General features: G+C 37.6%; 2 protein-coding genes across 3 annotated transcripts in view; one reads left to right on the top strand and one right to left on the bottom strand.

The window, feature by feature from the left end:
* COL4A3 (collagen type IV alpha 3 chain) overlaps nucleotides 1–8481 on the bottom strand; it is a 52006-nt gene extending 43525 nt beyond the window's left edge. The window contains exon 1 of one of the 2 annotated variants that reach the window (XM_015871391.2): nucleotides 8246–8481. In XM_015871391.2, coding sequence (XP_015726877.2) covers nucleotides 8246–8326 — 81 coding nt within the window. In that variant the 5' untranslated portion in view covers nucleotides 8327–8481. Of the gene's footprint in view, nucleotides 1–2331; nucleotides 2385–8245 lie in introns of those variants that run through there. The other variant, XM_085512877.1, reaches the window with a different exon arrangement.
* A 40-nt stretch (nucleotides 8482–8521) lies between these two features.
* COL4A4 (collagen type IV alpha 4 chain) overlaps nucleotides 8522–20926 on the top strand; it is a 62244-nt gene continuing 49839 nt past the window's right edge. The window contains exons 1-4 of the mRNA XM_085512876.1: nucleotides 8522–8626; nucleotides 11388–11562; nucleotides 12124–12163; nucleotides 15133–15210. Of these exons, the coding sequence (XP_085369002.1) occupies nucleotides 11507–11562; nucleotides 12124–12163; nucleotides 15133–15210 (174 nt within the window). The 5' untranslated portion in view covers nucleotides 8522–8626; nucleotides 11388–11506. The remainder of the gene's footprint in view (nucleotides 8627–11387; nucleotides 11563–12123; nucleotides 12164–15132; nucleotides 15211–20926) is intronic.

Raw genomic sequence — 20926 nt, 5'->3', positions numbered from 1 at the left:
ATAACAGATTATTTCTCACAATAATGTCTTCATAAGTGAATGCATTACTGTAGCCACATGTTGGCTGCATGCTTTTTGGTTCTGTGACTTGAAGTAATCAACTAAATTTATTTCAAACAAGTAGATAGGAAGATGGAACTAGATTTCCAACCCAAATCTAGGCCAAAGAACAAAGCAAAGTCCGTCTATGAGCAACAAATCAAATGAATTAAGCAATGAACCAAAATTTTTAAAAACACTGAACAAACAAAACAATGACAACACAAACAAAACAGGCAGAAAAGCCCTGTGTTGCTGAGGAAAGGATGAGCCAATATTTGTCCTTGTACGTCATTCCATAAAGAGGTCTAGGAGAACAGAGGAGGCAGAGTACTTGTTTTTCTAGACCCAGAGAAGAGTTGAGTAGGTCAGCTATAATTTAAATATATGAATAAATTTAAAAAGAAAAAAAAAAAAAGGAAAAAAAAACCAAAAACAAAACAAACAAAAAAACCAAAAACAAAAAAAACCAAAAAACCCATAACACAAATAAGTAAAACTGCACCAAAACTAGAGATGCAGCAAAGTGTGTTGCAGCAAGATCAAGTATCACATACTGTAAGTAGGATTCAGATGAACTCTATCAAAACCACACAAGATGAGTAATCAAGGCATTCAGATGAAAAGTGAGATGAAATTAAACGTGTACTGCAGGAATATAGTAATCCTGTTGAAGAAATGCTTAAATTTGCACTTTGGGCCCAATTGGTCTTTAATTTCATGAGTGAACACCACTGATTCCAGAGGTAAGTCCTGGTTAATGCAAACGAAAGATGACTGTTCAACATCAGGAATTTGAACATGAATTAAGAGCAGTGCAAATTACATCCTTAATTACACCAGGCAGTAAAAATAGCCCAGGTGTCTTCTCTCAAGTGAGTAGTGAATATCTCATTTCCTTCATCCTTCATCTAGCAGCTGATCACACTCATTATTAAAACTGTAGTCTGATTTTTCATTTAAATTTCATTTTTACTGGTATCTCACCTATCCTGTCATCGGGTTTTTATCTTCTAACTTCAAGCATCACAAAAGAAGAACTCCACTGAAGTCACTGAGACATGAAACCAGGTTTGTTGAACAAGTATTTTTATTTGTTTGTTTTGGTTTTTTTGAGTGCTAATACTTTTTCTTCTCCTTTTTATTTCCCTTTCATTTTTCATTTGCTTTCCCACCTTCTGCTCAATAACAGTATCCTGTCTATAATTTTGCAGGTCATCACAATAATCCTTTCTAAATAGAACTAAATTATCTGTTGGTTTCCAGTTTTCTAAATATTTTCCCTTAGATTGTAATAGTAATTTAAAATTATGTATCAGCAAACCAACTCCTTAAAGAGCCCTGATTAAGAATTTTCAAGACTGCTGACACACAGGGATTCCTCTTGAGCTGTCTCAGTGCAAAGCAATCACTTTACACATTCCAGCTGTGTCTATAAACCACAACTGAGCATACAGAATAATATTGCTTAAATAGTTGATGTTCATATAATGTTTAAAACTACAAAAGGCCCATTTCTCTAACAATCTCTACCATGTGTTTTCTGTTACATCTAATAAAAGTGGATGTAAAATCTTACGTTCATATTAAGTGGAAAATTTTGCTTTAACAATTATCTGTGCTACAGACTTGTGCTGGAGGACGTATGCTGCACAAAGACGCAGCACTCCCTGAAGAGCACTATGGCACTAGGTAAAGCTTCTGGCTTGGACACAACCATGTTTTTAACAATTTGTCAAACCTGCCCAAGCAGACAATCTGAGAGCACAGCCGTCCAGAAAAAAGTTCTTACTGAAAAAGCTGTATAAGAAAAATGTTTTTAATTTTTTTTCTGAGTCTAAGATGTGCTTGTATTAGGATACTAAGCTAGACTAGCACAGTTAGTAATTCTATCCAGGCACAGTTAGTAGATACGTGACCTTGGCAGCATATTCCTCGTGCTGTACAAATGTAAATCATCATGTAGCCTACAAGGTTCTGGAGAATGAAGTCCCTTTGCTCCAAAACATTGCTAACAAAACAAAATACCACTCTCACCATTGCTATCTGTATACTAAAAGTTTTTCATGCATTCTAAGCATCAAACATGAATTCATTAAAATTATCAAAGACCACGAAGAACTTTGTGTTTTTTTAGTGATTGCTGCACCAGTACAACAAAACCAAATTATTAAGACTTCAGTAAGTATAGACAACATAGGAGATGATGAGATGAAGGAAAATATGCCAGTTCCCAAACCCTGAAATATTGTGTAGTCACTTGTGAACTGAAAGGCAGCCAGACATTCCTACCTTAGAAGACTCCTGTTAGCAGCAATGAATGCTATCAGAATTCAGAGCATTTTGCCTACCAGATGAATGCCTTGCACCTGAAAAATGATTTTGTTTCTCACTTTAGATTACAAAGAAATAAAACTGTAACTTTAATAAATAAACAGTAATATTTTATTCAGGGACACATGACCTCAGGGGATGCTGTGGAAGACAACTGTAAAACTACAGACATTGCTGTTACTGAATAAGCTTCGTTAAACACTTGTTTTGGGAGCCTTGCACAGGGAATAATTACTGAATCAATACTCCTCCTCAGGATAATGGACCTTAGAATGATGGGCATGTGCTGCTTTCAGTATGAGGTGCTAAAGAGAAGGCCTTAGCATTTCCAATCACTGGAAAATAATGTTAATATCATTTCACAGAATCACTATTTTGTGCCTAATTAACAAATACACAATTTGTGATCAATGAACATCCAACATGCACCTACCTGTATTTGATAAGAACTTCTTTACTTTCTGTTCTTAACTGAAAGCTGTCTGGAATTCTTTTGGGAAGGATCTGTTCTTCAATGTAATACAAAGATACGTTCATGATTGCATTTGCAAACCAACTGAAAACTTATGTTAAATCACTGATATGGACAAACAGAAGAAGCTGCTGTAAATTAACAATTAGACAACTTCCTATGATATTATGGGTGCATGTGTATGAAAACTCTTTTCACTTCAGAATTTTTAAAACAGTTTTGAAAACCAAAACGCTTTTAAAACTTAGAAAAAAAACACCACGTTGCATAAGAACTTTGCTTAATGCCAGTTTTATACAGTTGGCCAAATACCTTCATTATAAGTATTCATGTTTATCACAAGAAACAAGCCAACAACAAAAGCTTTACAGAGAGCTGTAAAATGGATACAAAATTTTCATTATGTTTCTGGTATCTTTTGCCAGTGTTTAAGTGGGGTAAATTATGTATTTGAAAATAAATCCCTTAAAACACCTGCAAGTTTTCTACTATACTTATTTATTAAATTTAAAACAAGTAAAATGTTGTCATTTAGAAGAAAAGCACCAAAGAGTTTTTACCAGATGAATGCTGGGAGCTCAGTGATGACCACTGATGCCTGAGATGTAGAAGCTGCCTCAATTATGCAGTGATAATATGTAATTTTTTGGGTAATATTTTGTGTGCAGTTGAAACTCCCAAATGAATCTGTGGTGGGTTGGTTTTTTCCCCGTGTTGTTTTTGTTCTATGAAGAGGATACAACATTATTCCCTCTTCAAACAGAAAGAATCCTGGCTTTATTTTCTGCTATAACACAGGAATGTTTGATACTTCCAGTGACCAATATCTTACTTCACAGTTTCCCTAGAGTATGATGAGGCCTATCAGCAACTGGAGCTAACTGTTCATATTATATTCAGACTGGTAAAACCTTCCCAGGCAGTCCCATAAACACCATCCCCATTCTTTGTTGTTTTGTGGTGGCTTTTTTTTCCTTCTGATCTTGAATGGAACAAAGGGACAACACAAACAAATATTCATCCTTTCCACAGGAAAAAAAAGATTAGGCAACTCAAGTCATAGAATTTTCTGTGTAGCAAACTCTTAGGGGTGTTTCATAGCTTATTCATCCATGTTATTCCTTCCTAAGAGAGGGTTGTTTTAAACAAGTAATCTAATAAATAATTTAGATAAATTAACTAGCTATTTTTTGCCATCCTACCTTAATATGATCAGTGTTATATCACAGACTGTATTTCTTCCCAGCTGTTAAGTGTGGAAATGGTATTCACCATAAATGTTGTCTCCTCAGGCCTGTATATTTGTATATTCACAGAATTCCTGGCGTGCATCTTCTGTTAAGTAGTTCAAATAGCTATGAAAGGAACAGTGACTTGCCCACAGAAAGCTTTGCACATGCTTCTGTTTTTCCTTTTTGAAGGGCTTTGTGATTTCACAGATTTAGAAAAACAAAACAAGAAAGGTTTTCTTGCAGCTTCCTCCAAAACAAATTGTGGAAAAAATGCAGCTTAAGGCCCCAATTAAAAAGCCTTCACTGAACCAAGCCAAATGGAACACCTCTAAACCTACGAGTCTTGGATCCTACCACAAAAATGCTAAGTTAAAATAGAAGACAAGCAAAGAAAATAAAATTAAGAGTACACGGTGTGGCAAAATAGAAACTTTTCTGTGCACAAGAGAGGCAGAGCCTGTAAACGGTTAAGAAGAAAAAAGCCTTTTTGTATTTCACCTTCCTTCTAGGCTCCTGTAATCCATGCCAACACACTGAGCCTTCTAGTGTTACTTTGTTAGGCAGCAGGGTGAGAATGTGACAGTAAAACAGATGACCGGACATCCCATACTAGCTGCCCTTAATAGCAAAGTATTTTGTTTCACAGACCTGTTATGATAAACCAGCTCTAGGTATTGCTGAGGAGCTCACTAGCAAAGACCTCAAAGTAAAATGCTGTTACTTCTACTAGAAATACAAAGCAATGAAGAAAGAACCAGTGTTTACCTGCTTACTGTGATCATTTTAATATTATTCACTCAGTAATACAACTTGAATTCTACAGTTTTCTTGAATGCATACTTACTTCGCAGATTTGATAGAAAAAGCAACACAGTGTTAGCAGTCTGTGTTTCACAAGAGTTTTACAAGGAAGCCCTAATGATGTTCAGCATCTTTCAACCGTATGCTGCAGCATACAGCTCTAAACAGAACACTTAACTTTTCTTGGCCATCAGAGCAAGCTTGCATGTGGTGTCAGTGAGCAGAACTCCACCGGTTTTGATGCACTAACATGAAGGCAACTGTGCCAATTTATGCTAACTCTGATCATGGCCCAGTGAGAAAAACAACTCAGCAGCAGCACTGACACTGGCCTGTTTCTCTATGGCTGTGTAACAACTAATTACAGAGGCAATCAGGATTAGAATAGTCTAATATAAATTAGGCCCAATTACTGAAGTAACGCCCCCATTGACTTCAGTCTCGGGATCATATGAACCAAATCAAAGAGAGCACTTCACAAAGAACTTGTTTTTCTAACACGCTCAGTGAACTATCTTTTGTATATTCAGGTGCATGTCTTCCCTTCTCAGCTGCTCCATGCAACAGAGAGCCTGGATGCTTCCAAAGAAGGCAGAAAAGGAACATCCTCACCGTGACACTGTTTTGTCCTTCTAGTGTTTTGATCCCTGGCTACGCAGAGCCAGTCAGCCTGCATCCCATTCTTAGCAGGCTTAGAGATGCTCATGTCTGAGCTAGAACATTGTATTGTTCACTCCCAGAGCCATATATTAAGATCTACTTGTGATCACAACATAGTTTGCTATCCTGATTAGGAAACCAATCAAACAAACAGATTAAAAAAATATTGCAAAGATAAAAGCTTACAACTATTTGCCTGTGAGTTCTACCCATGGAAAAAAAAGAAATTAATTATGGAATATACACACTCATTCCTGGTCATGGGTTGTAAACAAAAATAAGAGACAGGATGGATAAAAGATCTTCTCAAGCTTTGAAGTCACTGAATTTGTTATCTCCTCTCCTTTCCAATGATGAAAAAAAAATGCAAAGAATAATGATTGCTGTAAGTATAGAATACAGAATACTTGACTTCATCCTGTGGACTAATACAATAATTGTGTTACAATAAAAATCCAGAAATACAGGTAACGTGAGGTGATGAGCATATTACAACTGAGTAATCTTGCTCAAGTAGAAACCTTCTTTTCTCCTGAACGATGGGCTTTTATCATAAAAATGAACGGCACCACGAAGCAGCAGCACTGATGCAGAATTAATGAACTTGACCAATGCATTTTTCTTACCAGTGTCATCCGTGACAGCAAGTTTCAGGGAACACTGTTTAGATTTATGTTTCATTTCAAGACATTCATCACTCTAAACCACGGAAGAAGAACATGAATGATATCAAAAGAGAGACTTCTATTAAGGTAAAACCAGCTTCAGCTGCTGTTAAAATGAAACAGTGCAAAATAAAATCTATTTTTTTTGAGAGGAATAAAAAATATTTGAAGAATTTGAAAGATCTTCTTCCCTGAATAAAAAATGATATTTTTTTTCTCCTATTATTTTAAAGTATTTACAAGAACAGTAGGAACATCCAAAGGATTATAACATCAATATTTGGAGGGAAGGAATACATTAAGTAAGTTGAAAGCCTTTGACATGGGAAGATGCTACTTCTGCTGAGTTTTCAGAAGATGTGATTAGAGGATGCCAGTGGCCAGGAATGCAGATAATAACACTCCCTGCTATGTGCCAGAAAACTCAAGCTGCTAAGGACAGAGACGACACGACTGTGAAGACCAACATTTGTCACATAAACAGCAGCAGGCACAAATTCATCATTTTATTTCTTGTGTTTGGGAATAAATTACTGAGTTATTAAAAAACATATACTAAAATCTGCCTTTATTACAGCATCTTACAACATATGCACACAGCAAATATAAGGACTGCTTGTCAAATATCAGTTTATTTTTGTGTGGAAGTATAGCACAATTTTCAAACATAAACACTATTTATATTCCAGCTGCGGTGGTTTATTCAGCCAGTTACTATAACAAATCACTTAATGCCAGTTAACATTAGCCATGAACTAGGATGTCAAATGAAATTGCTTGTTTTAAGTTCTAATTTCCTCCATCATCTATAAAAAAAATCTTAGAACAGAATTTTCCCCCTGAAAATATCAGCATTTTCATATCAAAAACCCAACGCAGAATCTGTGACATCTGAATCCTAAACTGACCTTGGTTATCTGTGGTAAATCTAGTTTTAACTGATCTCAGACAACATCTGAAATCTCCTGAATTGTCAGAGCATCACTGAATCAGCACCTTGTGGTCAAGCTTTGCTTAAACAGCAAAACTTTGGTAGGAACCTTGAAGTGAAGACACTTCTTACCCCGTAAACAAGGATCTGGTTAGGACAACACTCCAGAAAGCTGGGAGCTTCATGATTTACACTTGGCAAGAAGGCCGAACAACTGGCCAATACTCCAGAACCTTACCATGTTTGCTAGAAAGTGGTGAAGTGCTTCACTGAGAAATATGCGATCTCTTGTCAATACACCTCCTTTTCCCTTCCCTTGTAGATAAAAACCCAACACAGATCTATGCAGCCAAAATAAAAGCTTAGAGAAAGTTTGTGCTGTGGGAGGAGTCCCTGGTACACAACCTATGCTCTTATGAACCATCCAGAAGTGAATATGATGATACACACTAGGAGCAACTAGGGTCATGAGAGGTACCAGCAAAGGAGGAGAATGGAGTTAAGAAGAGCAAAATAGGTGAAAGATAGAGAGATTTTGAGTTTATTTGTCTGGCTTTCTATGCAGAACCTGAAAAAAACCTTGTACTAAATTAGTAGTTTACTGAAACGGCAAACAGATCTGGTACCTCTGTTCGACATAAGAACCAAGAGGTATTTTAATTCCTTCATAAACAAAACAATTGGATCATTGTTAAATAACTAAACTTGTCTGTGAGTTAATACAGAGTGCTGTGAAACAACACATGATATGGAGGTGCTTGTTCTGTCTTTAGGCACCTTACCCACACTAAGTGGATGGAACAGCTGCAATCTTTTAAAAGAAATATCATTACTAATTACTTTGCTTTGGTTAACCTGTACAGCAGAAGCAACCCGGGACAAACTCAGACCGAGCCCCTCGTCAGCCCCAACCGCAGTGCGAGGTAACGGTACCGGCACTGGGGGCGATCCCTCAGGTGCACCGCACAACGAGACGCGCCTCACGCGGCTGCGGTGCATCATTTCACGGTGTAACACGTTCGCGTTTCTCTCTCTCGACCGCTACCACTGCGCTGCGGAGGGGACCGTTCTGTCCCGCTCTGTCCCTCTCTGTCCCGCCTCGCTCACTCACCTCAGCCGCGGCACGGCCCGGCCACATCAGGGCGAGCAGCAGCAGCAGCGCCAGGCGCTGTGGGCAGCCCCCGCCCGCCATCCCGCTGTCTCAAGCGTTGTCCCGCCGAGCTCAGCCCCGCACCCGAACTCTGCCCCCCGTCCACCCGAGGCTTTTGGCCCCGGGGCTGCCGTCTCGCAACCTCGCCGGTGCTCCCGGCTCCCTGCGGTGGGAACAGGGACAGGGCTGGCTGGGGCGGGGCCGTTCGGGCCGCCCCTCTCCTCCTCCCCCCTCACCCCCCGCGTGTCTCCTGCCTGGGGCACCGCCGACAGCCGTCGTCCGTCCGACCTGAGCGGGAGCAGCGCTAGTGAGGAGCCCGGGGCTTTCCCGCCTGGAACTGAGGTGAGCGGCACAGGGGCAGCCCCGGGCGGCAGTACCTGGAGCCGTCCCGCCTGCTCGCTGCACCTGCCCGGCTGGGCAGCGCGCTGAGGAGCCGTCCCGCCGCGGGGCAGTGAGGGCGGCCCGAGGCACCCTCTCCTTGTCTCCTCGCCTCACCGCGGTGCTGTGGCGCCGCCCGAGCGGCCGGCAGCGGGCAGGGGACTGACTGCCCGAGTTGTGTCACGGCCCGCGCCCGCCTGGAGCGGGGTCGCCGTAGCTCCTCGGAGGGGAGGGCAGGTGACAGCGGGGCAGGAGGGCGGTCGGAGGGGAAAGCGAGAAGGAGCGCGGGGAGAGGCGGCCCCGGGCACTGCCGTCATCTGCTGCTGCTGCCCCGCGGGAGCGTTCGCCCTCCGACGGCGCTGCCGCCTTCCTCAGTGAGGAAGTGCTATTAATGAGGCGGCTAACGAGGGAAAGTGCCTCCCGCTGCATAAACGTGAGCCGGTGATACGTGCTTCTTCCCGGGGTTTTTCACAGCAATAGGAAGGTTTTCTCCATTGAAATGTGTTTGTTTTTGTTTTTTTTTTTTTTAAAGTTTCCATATTGTCAACGCTCTATAATATTTTTTAAATCGACAAAAATGCTGCATGTCTAACGTGGCGTCTTACTTGAGTGCTGCTCAGAGATAGTGAACCACAGAAGAGTCGCCAAGGCCTCAGCTATCATACTTAGTTGTAGTGCTTTTGAGTGTTGTACAGGGCATCCTGCACCAGGGGCCTCGAAAATCACTGCAGATGATACAGAAAAAGCCTCGCCATATAACAATAGGTAATTAAAAGTCGATTAGAACTACTGGTGAGATAGAAATCCAAAGTCTTTCAGGAGCAGCAGAGGCAGATTTCCATTCAGAGAAGGTAACGTCAGCCCCTATGAATGAAAGCCAGTTATTGGGGCAGATTCTCCCAAGAGTTTGGGACTAGCAGCAAAAATGTGTCTCTGGAGGAGCAGAGCAGAATGTCAGAGACCTTGTGCATCACAACAGGTGCAGGCACCTTCACTCTTAAATCCCAAGCATCAGTGAGAGCAAGCTGGACAGCACAGAGAAACTGGGGGTGGAGAAAAATAGAACTAAATGTTTTGCAAGCCAGATAAGTGGTGAACACACAGAGAAAATCATATCTCAGGAAAGGAATTGGTAAATTGTCCCATTTTATTTGTGAGATTACTAAACCTGTCAGCTGTGCTATGCTTTTCATGCAGGAATATGGTATGGAAATAGGCTAAAAAAATAATAATGATAAAAATGTGGCCTGGAGTTGTTTATAAGCCAAAGGCACATCCACTTTACAAATACCTGAATATATCACTTTAAATTTAACCTGGTATTAGTCAGGAAAGGTAGTATGGAGTCTTACTGGAGTGAGAAGATGTGGTGTTATCTGGAACAGGAAGGTCAGGGGGAAGCAAATGAGAGGACAGTGGAAGAGAGCTGTCAGTACTCAGAAATAGCACAAGTTCATACACAGGATGAGCAGCGTAGTCTCATTAAAGAGGAGAGGGAGGCTCTTGCATACAAGGCCAAAAAAGTATTGAAAGGAACAGAAGTAGAAGAAAGAAGCAAAAGCATTATGAAATACATAAATATATGCAGAGGATCTAGTGAATGAAATTCTACTGTAACACAAAGTTTTTAAAGAGTCAGTTTTTAAATGGTGAAAATCCATGTGGAAGCATCTGAAAAAAATGTCAGCTTTCGAGCAAAAATGGGAAAATGCATACAAGGGATCTGAGCTTATATCTTATCAGAGTCCATAACTATGAAGTTGTCTTCCTTCTCAGTTGTTTCTTAGAGACTAAACATCACAATTACATTACAGTGCAAGCTTTCTCCACCTCCTCCACCCCAGGTTTTTTAGCATTACATGAGTTGGGTTTTGGTGGCACTTGCATCATTTTGGGGTTCCAGATGGAAAACTGGAGCACAGAATCAGTAAGAATTTAGCAGATGAACAGAGAGCTGCTCAGTACATGTATAGTGTAATCTTACTGCATGGACTGGTTGCCTTAGGCTGTTCATTCATTAGTCAGTGCATGGTTGTTTGCAAAGTCTCTTCTTCATACTACGGGATGTGGATATACTGTGCATACACATAGGAGTCAGTATTATTCACAGATTAGTTCTGTGAATTAGGAGGCTGTTACACTGAATTATAGAAAGGAAGAAAGAAATGTTTCAGGAGCTGCACACTCATTACTTTTACAAAGAAAATACAGCTATTGAGCAGCTGAAAGAGAGCAGCCTCTTGGCTGCAGGTTCAGATCCTGGCTCCCTTTTCAGTAACTGATGCCTTTCCTTACTCAAGGGACTTCTCCAAAGGAAGCGAATCCCTGTCTGTTTAGGCAGTGTTCAGTATCCTCAGAATTAACCTCCCCAGATTTGGAAGACTACAGCTCTGTAAAAATAAAAAGCCTGTGAAGATCTGTGGCACCATAGGAAAAGCCCAGCCTCTCACACATAGATGCATTACTGTGGGAGAAGACTTTCTTTTTTCTTTCTTTTTTTTTTTTTTTGGAGTGAAATCTTGTACCCTTAATGATGTGTAATTTCATACATAGATCTCCTGAAATAAATGGATAGCTGATAAAAAGGTTGCTTGTAAAGGGACAGTATAACGTAGTGCCATTATAAAGCTGTGCAGTATGATATTTTTAAATGGGTAACACATTTTGGTTTTCCAGTAATTTTTCATGTAAAATTGAGCATCATATATATATGTATCTTGAACAGGTTTGGAGGAGAAAACAACAGAATGGAATGGTGTCTATAGGCCATCCACAAACAGAATACCTGCTGGTTTGTTTTTAAAACAGAGAAAAAAAGTGCTGCATGTCCATCAATCAGTGTAAATGGCATTAACAAAGGATTCATTTGAACGAATTAAGTGGCTTATCAGAACTGCCTGGTAAGTTCTACAGATCACTAAAATCTTTAACTAGAGTCGCTAAGATAGATTCTTAGCTGTCAATTGAGCAGTAAGCACCAGTGAAATGATCTGTAGTCTGTCATAAGTTCAATAAGCATATCAGGTAACTTACTATCTTAGAATTTTATTTGTCTGTAAATTGAGACCACTTAAGTTTCAGGTACTATGCCATTTGAACAGTAGAAAACAGGAACTATAATTCTGAATCAGTTTTAAGAGGAAAGATGTTCCTATAATCTAGTAATTATTTGTAGAAGTGAAAGTAATGTCAAACTCATACCTGGATACCTGCCCCAGAATCATTTTACATGGCTTACTCATCCCTGTATGTTGATCCTCAGTCCCATGCATCCAAAAAGATAAAATTATGTAGGATGCACTGACCATTTCTTGATGATGCAGATCCTTTAAAAACATGCATTTACTAAATAATCACCCCAACCATCTGTATACTCTTCCTATTTTTAGAGGTAGTGTTTTTGGGTAGGTTGGATATTGGAAGTTAAGTTGTAAACTAGCTTTCTCCTTCTCTTAAATCAGGTGGCTGCTGATTGTTTTTGCAGCACAAGAAATTGATGGGGTAAGTGTCAATTTGTACATTAAACACTTGGTAAATAAGCTGATATAGTTAAAAGAATACTATATACACCAAAATGACCTACAGCTCTGTGGGAAGCCGGTGAAGTTTCTTTCAGTAATTCTGCAATTCTCTTCAATTTCTCAGCTTAACTATTTTGTGATTTTCTCCTTTGAATTCTCCTACATTCTAACTTTGGCATCTTTAAATGCTTTTTAAAAGCTGCATTTGAAAAAACACTGCCATGCGCTGATTCTGTATCCTTTCTCATCAAGTTGCTTTAGTGGCCTATGTTTTCAGTATAATAGAATAGATTGGGTTGGAAGGGATCTTAAAGACCAGCCAGTTCCAACCTCGTGTCATTCGCAGGGTTGCCACAGCCCAATCCAACCTGGCCTTGAATGCCTCCAGGGATGGAGCATCCACAGCTTTTCTGAGGAGATGGTTCCAGTGTCTTACTACTTTAAGTAGAGAGTTTCTGCCTAAGATCCTGCCTAAATTTTCCCTCTTTTAAAGAGCTGCTCTCCCCTCTTGTTTATAAGCTCTCTTCACGTATTGGAAGGCTACAACAAGGTTTCCCCAGAGCCTTCTTTTCTCCAGGCTAAACAAGCCCACCTCCCTCAGTGTCTTCCTAAGAGAGGTGTTCCAGACCTCTGACAATCTTCATGGCCCCATAGCATGTATCATGCTTATTCTGCATGTTGCAACTGACCTCTGTATATCTGTGCATTCTACCTCTTCAAAGTAAAAACTATACATACAATACATACCATATTTTCCACTCAGTACTGTTCTCTGTATGTACCTCATCTTTGTAATTCCCTCAGTGTTTTTTTTTTTTGTTTTTTTTTTTTTTTGAGTCCATCCTCTTTGTTACCGGCAAATTTATTTTAAAAACTTTTCTTGTGTTGCTTTTTTATTTTTTCTAGTCACCCCTTTTTGGTTTCAATGATAGAATTGTTTATTAAAAAATAGAACAAAGGGAAACAGCTGATACGCTATTAGAAATTTGCATTCCATGGACATTCCAGTGGAGCCAAGTTGTTAACAACTAGGTTAAAGACTAGCATGAAGTAGATTGGTAATTTCATGGGAAGCTGTTTGTGAAAGAGAAACAGTCTGTGAGAGAGGCTATCATACTGCCTTGTTCTGAGGCTTGGGAGTAACAGATCTTCTGAAAATGTTGTAGAAAAAAAAAGGAGCAGAATTTTTCTTTGTTATCTAATATTTATTAGTGTTTTATCCTTGAAAAATTGAAGTATGAATGTATTGTGTTCTGCTGATCACTAAAACAAGTAACGAAATGCTTTTGACCTTGGTAAAAAAGAAATCCAAACTAAGCAAATATTTTTCACATTATCACTGTTTACTTGTTTATTGAAGTTGTTTGTAAATCCTGTAAGTCCTTGCCATCCTAGTTAAAGCCACACTCACCATTTATACACTTAGTTTCATTGAATAATGTGACCTAGTAAACATTCTAACCACTTGAGTTTGTAAGTGCATGTGGTGTGTATAGTTGGCACATATTTAATACTATGCATTGGGAAGTGTAAAAGAATAATAACGATCTTCAGTTACGACAATAAATCTAATGACATTACATATCGTGTTACTTTAATTTCTCCTAAAATATGCTTATTTTCTTCATTTCAATTTGATGAAAAGGAAGTATCTTCCTTTGGTGCCAAGAAAGCAACAATAGAAAGTTTTGATACAAGAAATAAGTAAACTAATAGTATACAGTGCATAATAATACAGTATACATAGTACCTTTTTTCACTTAATAGACAAATATTAAATACAGTCGTTGTATGTACTGTGTTCAGCCTGTTTTGCCTTCTATTGTGTAATCTTAGTTAAACAGTCTCCTATTGGGATAGTTTATAAATATAAAATTGTAACAAAATTATGACTGTTGAAATATTTCTAAATGCAACCTATTTACTTAATTGTATTTAGCTTCAATATTCAGTACTGCTCAACTTAGATTGTAGGCAGTATCTTTCACCTTGGACAGCAGTAGTATTAAAATTTTGCATATTGTTTCTACTTTGCCAGCATGTTTGTGCTAATGAGAGTTCCAAGAACTTCAGGAGGAGTTTATGTGTAACGCTGTCTTATGTATCCTATTAATCAAACACTGGGAAAGGTTCATAAGATGCAGACAAAAGTAACTTGTGGATTAGCTCTGAAGATGATGAGACATCACCATTTGACATCCTTCCAAGAAGGGAAATTTCAAAGATCTGCTGCCTCTTTTGTGTCAGTAATATAAAGTGTTAGAAATGATCAGATGTGGATCACATGCTTCTGGTATTCATATTCCTCTGAGACTTTCACCTTGCCCAGGGACTTCTGAATACAGAAGCAGCTATACATCTATTTTTCTTTCCAAATGAAGCCAAAGAATTTGGGATGCAGCACAGACCAATGCCTTGTCCCCAGCTACAGCAGGTGTGGGAGTTATGCTTGCTGATGTGAAATAGTTCACCAGTTTAAGTGTGGACATAATTCCTCTAAAGTAACAAATCTTCTGCAAGATCAAAAGCATCCTTGCTTTTCTGCATTAAGTTGAAGAGCTACACATTATTCTGATATTTACTGTCAAGATTCTTCTACAGCAGCTTATTGCCCATATTACAAAATTTACAGCAGGAGCCAAATTTTTTGCTATAAAATCATCTAATTGGACAACATGTGTACAAATCGAAAGCCTTATCACTTATTAAAATAAGAATAAATAGTAGAATCTTAAAATGTTACTAAATTAAGAGAGAATCCACCAATTTTGTTTTGTTCTCTAGAGCTGGACAGGCTTACTTAAACAACAATTTCTTCCTAATATTTTTCCCTTTTAGAAATACTCAAGCATTTAAAAAAGTATATGTTTAAAATAAAGTGCTATGCCATATGATAAAATGATTACTGTTAGTTGTATGTTACTAAATTCATACCCTTTGAATTTTCAGGGAGGATATGCTTATATTGAGCCATGTGGGGGACAGGATTGTTCAGTCTGTCGGTGCTTTCCAGAGAAAGGATCAAGAGTAAGTGATAAATAGAACTAATGAGAATTGCTGTTGCAAATACTGTTCATTTTGTGCATGTTGCTATTGTGAAATCATTATGGCTGGTGAGCATAAACAAGTCTGAATACAGCAAGCTAGCATAATTCTGCCACTGGTATGAAGTACAATCGCCATTGAAAGAAGAATCTGAAGAGCTTTGATTGCAGGCAAGTTTGTAATAATGTTGTTGCCTTTTTATTTTGGTAAGGATTCTTTGTGATCCATCTGGTAGTTAGACAAAGGCCATTCTTAAGATGTATTAAGTTTAGAAATCTATGCTTGTTTTCTTCTAAGAACTTGGTTAAAAAAGAATGCTTATGCCATTTACCATTTTTGAGGGAAATTGTTTCTTATTTTAGTTAGGTGATTCTGAAAAAAGCTTGCAGGCTTTTATTTTACTAGCTTAATGCACTATGTGTAAAAAGAAATCTGAATTGCCTTTGTCTGTTAAATAATCAGCATATAAATTAAAAAAAAAAAGAAAAGAGATGAAATCTAGGCATTTTTATATTGTACAATAAAATTAGTAACTTGCATATCCTCTCTTTTGATACATAGTAGATGATTTCCAATTGTTAAAGGTCATCTCTCACAAGTACGTGGATATTGTTATTTGTTAGCTGAAACGTGGTCCATTGATAACTAGTTTGCTACCTTAGCCACTCTTTCTTTACAGTATATAGCTACATACAGCTAGTAAAAATAATTTAAATGTTAAACAAGGAAAAGACTTATTTAGATACATTCTCTGATTAGTGAACAACTGAAAAATTGACAGCGAATGAAATAATTTCCTTTCAAAGCTCAAGTGTTTAAGTTTTGTTCTTAAAAATCTTGAATAACTAAACGGTGTGCCCTGTTTGTATACAGTCTGAGAGGCCACAAAAGTAAAGGCACACCTTTCCATTACTTTGCTTCTGCAGTCAGCTGCATGCTTTGCTGTGTCATGATTGCTGCCCTGGTGTCCTTGGATCCTATCCTAATCCTCCAGGATTATGTCTATACAAGAGTACCCCATACTGTAGAATTTTCATAATAGGGGCCTAGGATGTGTCTATCTCTGTAACACTGTTAACAAAGAGACATCCCAGGGAGAGTATTTTGACTAGCAGCATTGCAGTGTCTCACAGTGCTACTGAATAGACTGATTTAGATACCTAAAACCAGATCTGAAGTATCATTTAAAAGAAATTTAAACTTTGAACCTAGGGGAAAAGGAAAAGATAATGAAATTTCCCCCAATTCTACTTCTCTCATTAGATTAGAGGTTCTGAATTATGCATCTGAATTACAAATTACATTGAGTATAATCATTCAATATTGCAGTCACTAAGGTTTCATATCAAGATATCCTCCTCTGGTAAAAAGAATCACAACTCATGCATTTGCAGTTAGTTTTCTAAATGCTTACAAGGTCTAGATCAAAGTGCCTAACAGAAGTGCAATGGAAAAATAACATCATTATGCATATTTAAATCAGAATTGTACCATTCTCTAAAACAACTCTGAAATACACACGTGCACTGACAAGTACAGTTCTTCCAATGTAACATGAATCTATATGCCATACAATGATTTCTAGCCATAGGTAAGTAAGGAGTTGAAGTATGGCTGATAAAGCCATTATTTGAAAAATAGCTTAAATAAGCATAACTTCAGATAGATTGTTGCAAATGTTTTAATGCATAATGATTAATTCTTTCATATAGGATTACATAGTCTTTTTCTCAGTCTGCAGTCCTGTTGATTTCTAAACTCGGCTGTGTTCTGCCTTTACACTTCGACACACAAACTTTGCTTTCCTAGTCTTTGCAGATAGTAGTCATTTCAAAATAAATAACTTATTTATCTTATTGTTAGCTTCCTAGAATGCAAAACATCATGCTTTATCTTCTGCTTGGTCTGAGCTCTGCTTCCAGGCTGGTTCATCAGGCATTTGTGTCTAACCTCAGTCTTGTCTTTAAATTGAAAGAAATGAATGTACTGTTAAAGCCTTTGTCACTGTACAGTATGTAAGTATAAAATTTCAGAAGCATTCTGTTTATTAAAAATCCTTCTCTATAAAGAAAAAGGGGTAAGATCAACAGTGTGCATTCAGGTTCTTAGTGTTGTATTTTTATTTTTTTTTTCCCCTTTTTTACTATTTAGAACAGGCTTGATGTCAAAAATAAGGATGAGCTTGCCTCCTCAGCAAACATTTGCTGAAAATACAAAAATATTATGGGAAATTCATGGATTTGCTGGGCAAGAGGCAATGGAACAGTAATCCCATCCAAACTAGCTGGAAAGCCAGCCTTACAGCAACTTCCAAAGTTAACAGATCTTTATTCAGTTGCACAAAAGAAACTGCAATATGGGAGGATTTTGCAAATGCTGAAAAAGAATGGCAGTATCTAAGTGAGCTACACATACAGTGTATGTACTGAATTACATTGGCATATGTAGCCTACACCACCTTTTGTTCTGTTTTGTTGTTTTTGTTATTTATTTTTTAATTCTTTTGCATTGGGGAGGCAGATGTACAAGATTCTTTGCAATGTTTAACAGAACATCATGAAATCTAAGATTTATATGGGAGCAAGGGCGAATTGTCGTGTAACAGTAAGATATCGCATATATTAGGGTCACACAAGGTCGGACCTACTATGACTAATCATCTTATCCAAACTCTTCCAAGGCCTGAAAAAAACATCCTTCTTTAGACTAGCTGGAACATGAATACTCAACTGTTATTCTTCATCTTTGTTATTGGATGTTATCTTTGTTATCTACTTCCAAGTAGTGGTACAGTTTCAAGGGAGAGTGTATGTTAACCAGGTTTACAGATGGCATATAAGTTAGTATACATTGTTTTATCTCCCTTAAAAAGTGTGCTGTTGTAGAAACAATCAAGCTAAGCGCGTTATTTTTAACACATCTGGCTGAATCCATTAAAAAGACGCTGACAGTACCATAACACAGATTTTGTGATAGACAGACATTGTGGGTCCAACTTAAAAGTGATAGACTGATGTCTGAATAGGAGTCTAAACAGCTTCTTTTGTGCATTGCAAGTGGTCATTCTCTATGTCCTTCTCCACACGCTGATGAAAAGAGTATTTTTAAGGAAGTTAGAATATCTTTCTATCTGCTTATAAAAAGCTGTTGTCTAGTTTCGTCATTAAGGTGTGCCAATCTGTTAAGGGTTTCACTTTGTCAGCAAACCGTGAAGAAGAAAATATCATGGCAAGTTTCATTTGAGGAATTATTTTTGACACTACATAGGGTATTTGATGACATTGCCACTATGCAGATATTAGAATGTTACTTTTCTTTTGGCCCTTCATTGAAAGCATTACCCATTGGAAGTTTAGCTACTAAAATGAACAAATACATTATTTCTATGTTTGGAGTAGACTGATAGACAATCAAGAGATATCTACTGAACTGGAAGTAGGATATGTTTTAGAGCTGATATAAATCAGCTTTATTTATAATCACCAGTAAAAAGTGACATGTATTTACGTTTTGTAAAGATAAAACCATTTAAATTTGTTTATTACCTAACAGTAGCACTCAGCTCTCTCCTAAAATAGCTAACAATTGGGATAATAATTTGCCTCTCTTTCTCTAGCATGGGAAATTATGTCCTTCAGAATTCCTGCAGTATTGAATCAGAGGCCTAAAAAATGCTGGCTGCTCTAAAAACATTTTGGTAGTTAAAAAAAAATGTTTGCAGTTAGCACTGACCAATTGTAAACCTGTCCTGTGCCAACCCCAGAGTTTGATCCCATTCAATTCCTTTGGCTTTGTTTATAGAGTTAAGTAGATTTAGAAAGCAAGCATCTATTCATGACCCAACCTGATCAAGCTTCCATGAGATCATGTGAAATGCCTGGAGCCAAGAGAATAACAAATATAACTCGGCAAGACCAATGTTCATTCTTCTGCAGATGAAGCAAGTTGTCTATATTCATAGTAGTTTAAGAGAGAACTTAGTAAACAGGTGTCTAAGAAAAAAGTCTCACGTTTTTTTGCATATAAGGTGAAAGAAATAAGCATTTCTGAAGAATACTAAATTAAATCGTTCCCCAAGTTAAAAAGTCAGCTCATGAGTATTTCAGGACTACGGGTTACTGATTGTGAAATCTAATTCTATGGTAGGTCTGTCTTCTGATCTTGCTATTCTTGTCACATGTATGGATCATGTGGGATATCATGTTTCTTTTGTAGGTTCTGTGGGTTTACCAAGTCCAATTTTCAGCAGTATAAACATATGTAAGATTCACTAACTGGGAAATGGGAAATTCTGAGTTTTTTGTGCCTATCAGGTGTTTTTTAAACCACATTTTTTTTACACAGAGTACAATGGATATACATAACATAAATTAATGGCAGTCTGTCATTCACATGGAATGTCTAGCACTTAGATTGAATTTTTAAGCTGCACACTGATGGAGCAAATATATAAAATCCATAGATTTGATCTCAAAATTCATGTGCTTAGCTAAATCCATTATCGGAGATACAGCATGCATACTAACATTGAGGAAACCCAGATGTGTCTCATGTTTTTGCCTTATACTTGTTGATCATTTTTTCTTAGTATATTAGCTGCAATATAGTTTTAAAATAGAAGATTCCTGAGATAGTAGGGAGTGGACTCTACTCACCAGAATGCGGAATAGCGAAGGATCACTTTGTTCTCCTCACTACGAGGGCTATTTGTGACTGTTCTTTGTACAAAATGTACCACTACAGCATCTGTAAAATAACATTATTTATATTAGGTATGTTTCTATTTTTTTTCAAAAGTTTTAAACTTTATAAATTTCTTTTGTTCTTGAGGACTTTCATTATTTGTTTTGGTTCTCCTGTCCCACAATAGAAGAAGTAGTGTTTTTATCAATTTCAGATTGTTGTCTTTTTCCTCACTGAATAAGACCATTTGAGGTATTACAAAACTCTACATAATTATTCTTTTTCATAGATGTGGATTAACCAAATATTGCCAATCAGCGAATCAATAATAAAATAAAATAAAATAAAATAAAATAAAATAAAATAAAATAAAATAAAATAAAATAAAATAAAATAAAATAAAATAAAATAAAATAAAATAAATCATAGAATGGTTTGGGTTGGAAGGGACCCTAAAATTTCCAACCTCCATTGCCAAGGCCAGAGATACCTTTCTGTATATGAGGAGGTTCAGTGCTCCATCCAACTTGGTCTTGAATATCACAGCAAAAGTTAATTTTATTTTATTAGCTAATCTGATGTTAATGATTTGTGGTCTAAAATACTCTTTGTAATTTTCTGCTTTCAACTGCTAACAATCTTAGCACTTCAGTACCAAGTTTTCTCATTTAGTATCTCTTTGATGCAATAGTGACACCCACTGGCTTATTGGATGCCTCTTGTATTCATGGTTGTTCGGGGTTAAAAAAAAAAAAAAAAGAAAAGAAAAAATATATGGTGAAATTTTTCTCAGCTCTTCACTACGATTTGTTGTGTTTCAACAAGATATCACTATGAAGTCACTTACAGGGGTTGGAATGGAGCACTGGAGTTAATCTAGTTAATCTAGACCAATCCTTCTGCTAAAGCATGTTCCCTAGAGAAGGTTGCATACAAAATCACAGAATTGCAGGGGTTGGAAGGACCTCTGGAAATTATGATCCATCACCAAGTGCTACATTCCCAAAGCATACTG

The sequence above is a fragment of the Coturnix japonica genome, chromosome 12 (genome assembly GCF_054131305.1).
Source record: "Coturnix japonica strain WE chromosome 12, WE-NBRP24, whole genome shotgun sequence".
Classification (NCBI taxonomy): domain Eukaryota; kingdom Metazoa; phylum Chordata; class Aves; order Galliformes; family Phasianidae; genus Coturnix; species Coturnix japonica.
This window is presented reverse-complemented; position numbering and strand designations above follow the sequence as displayed.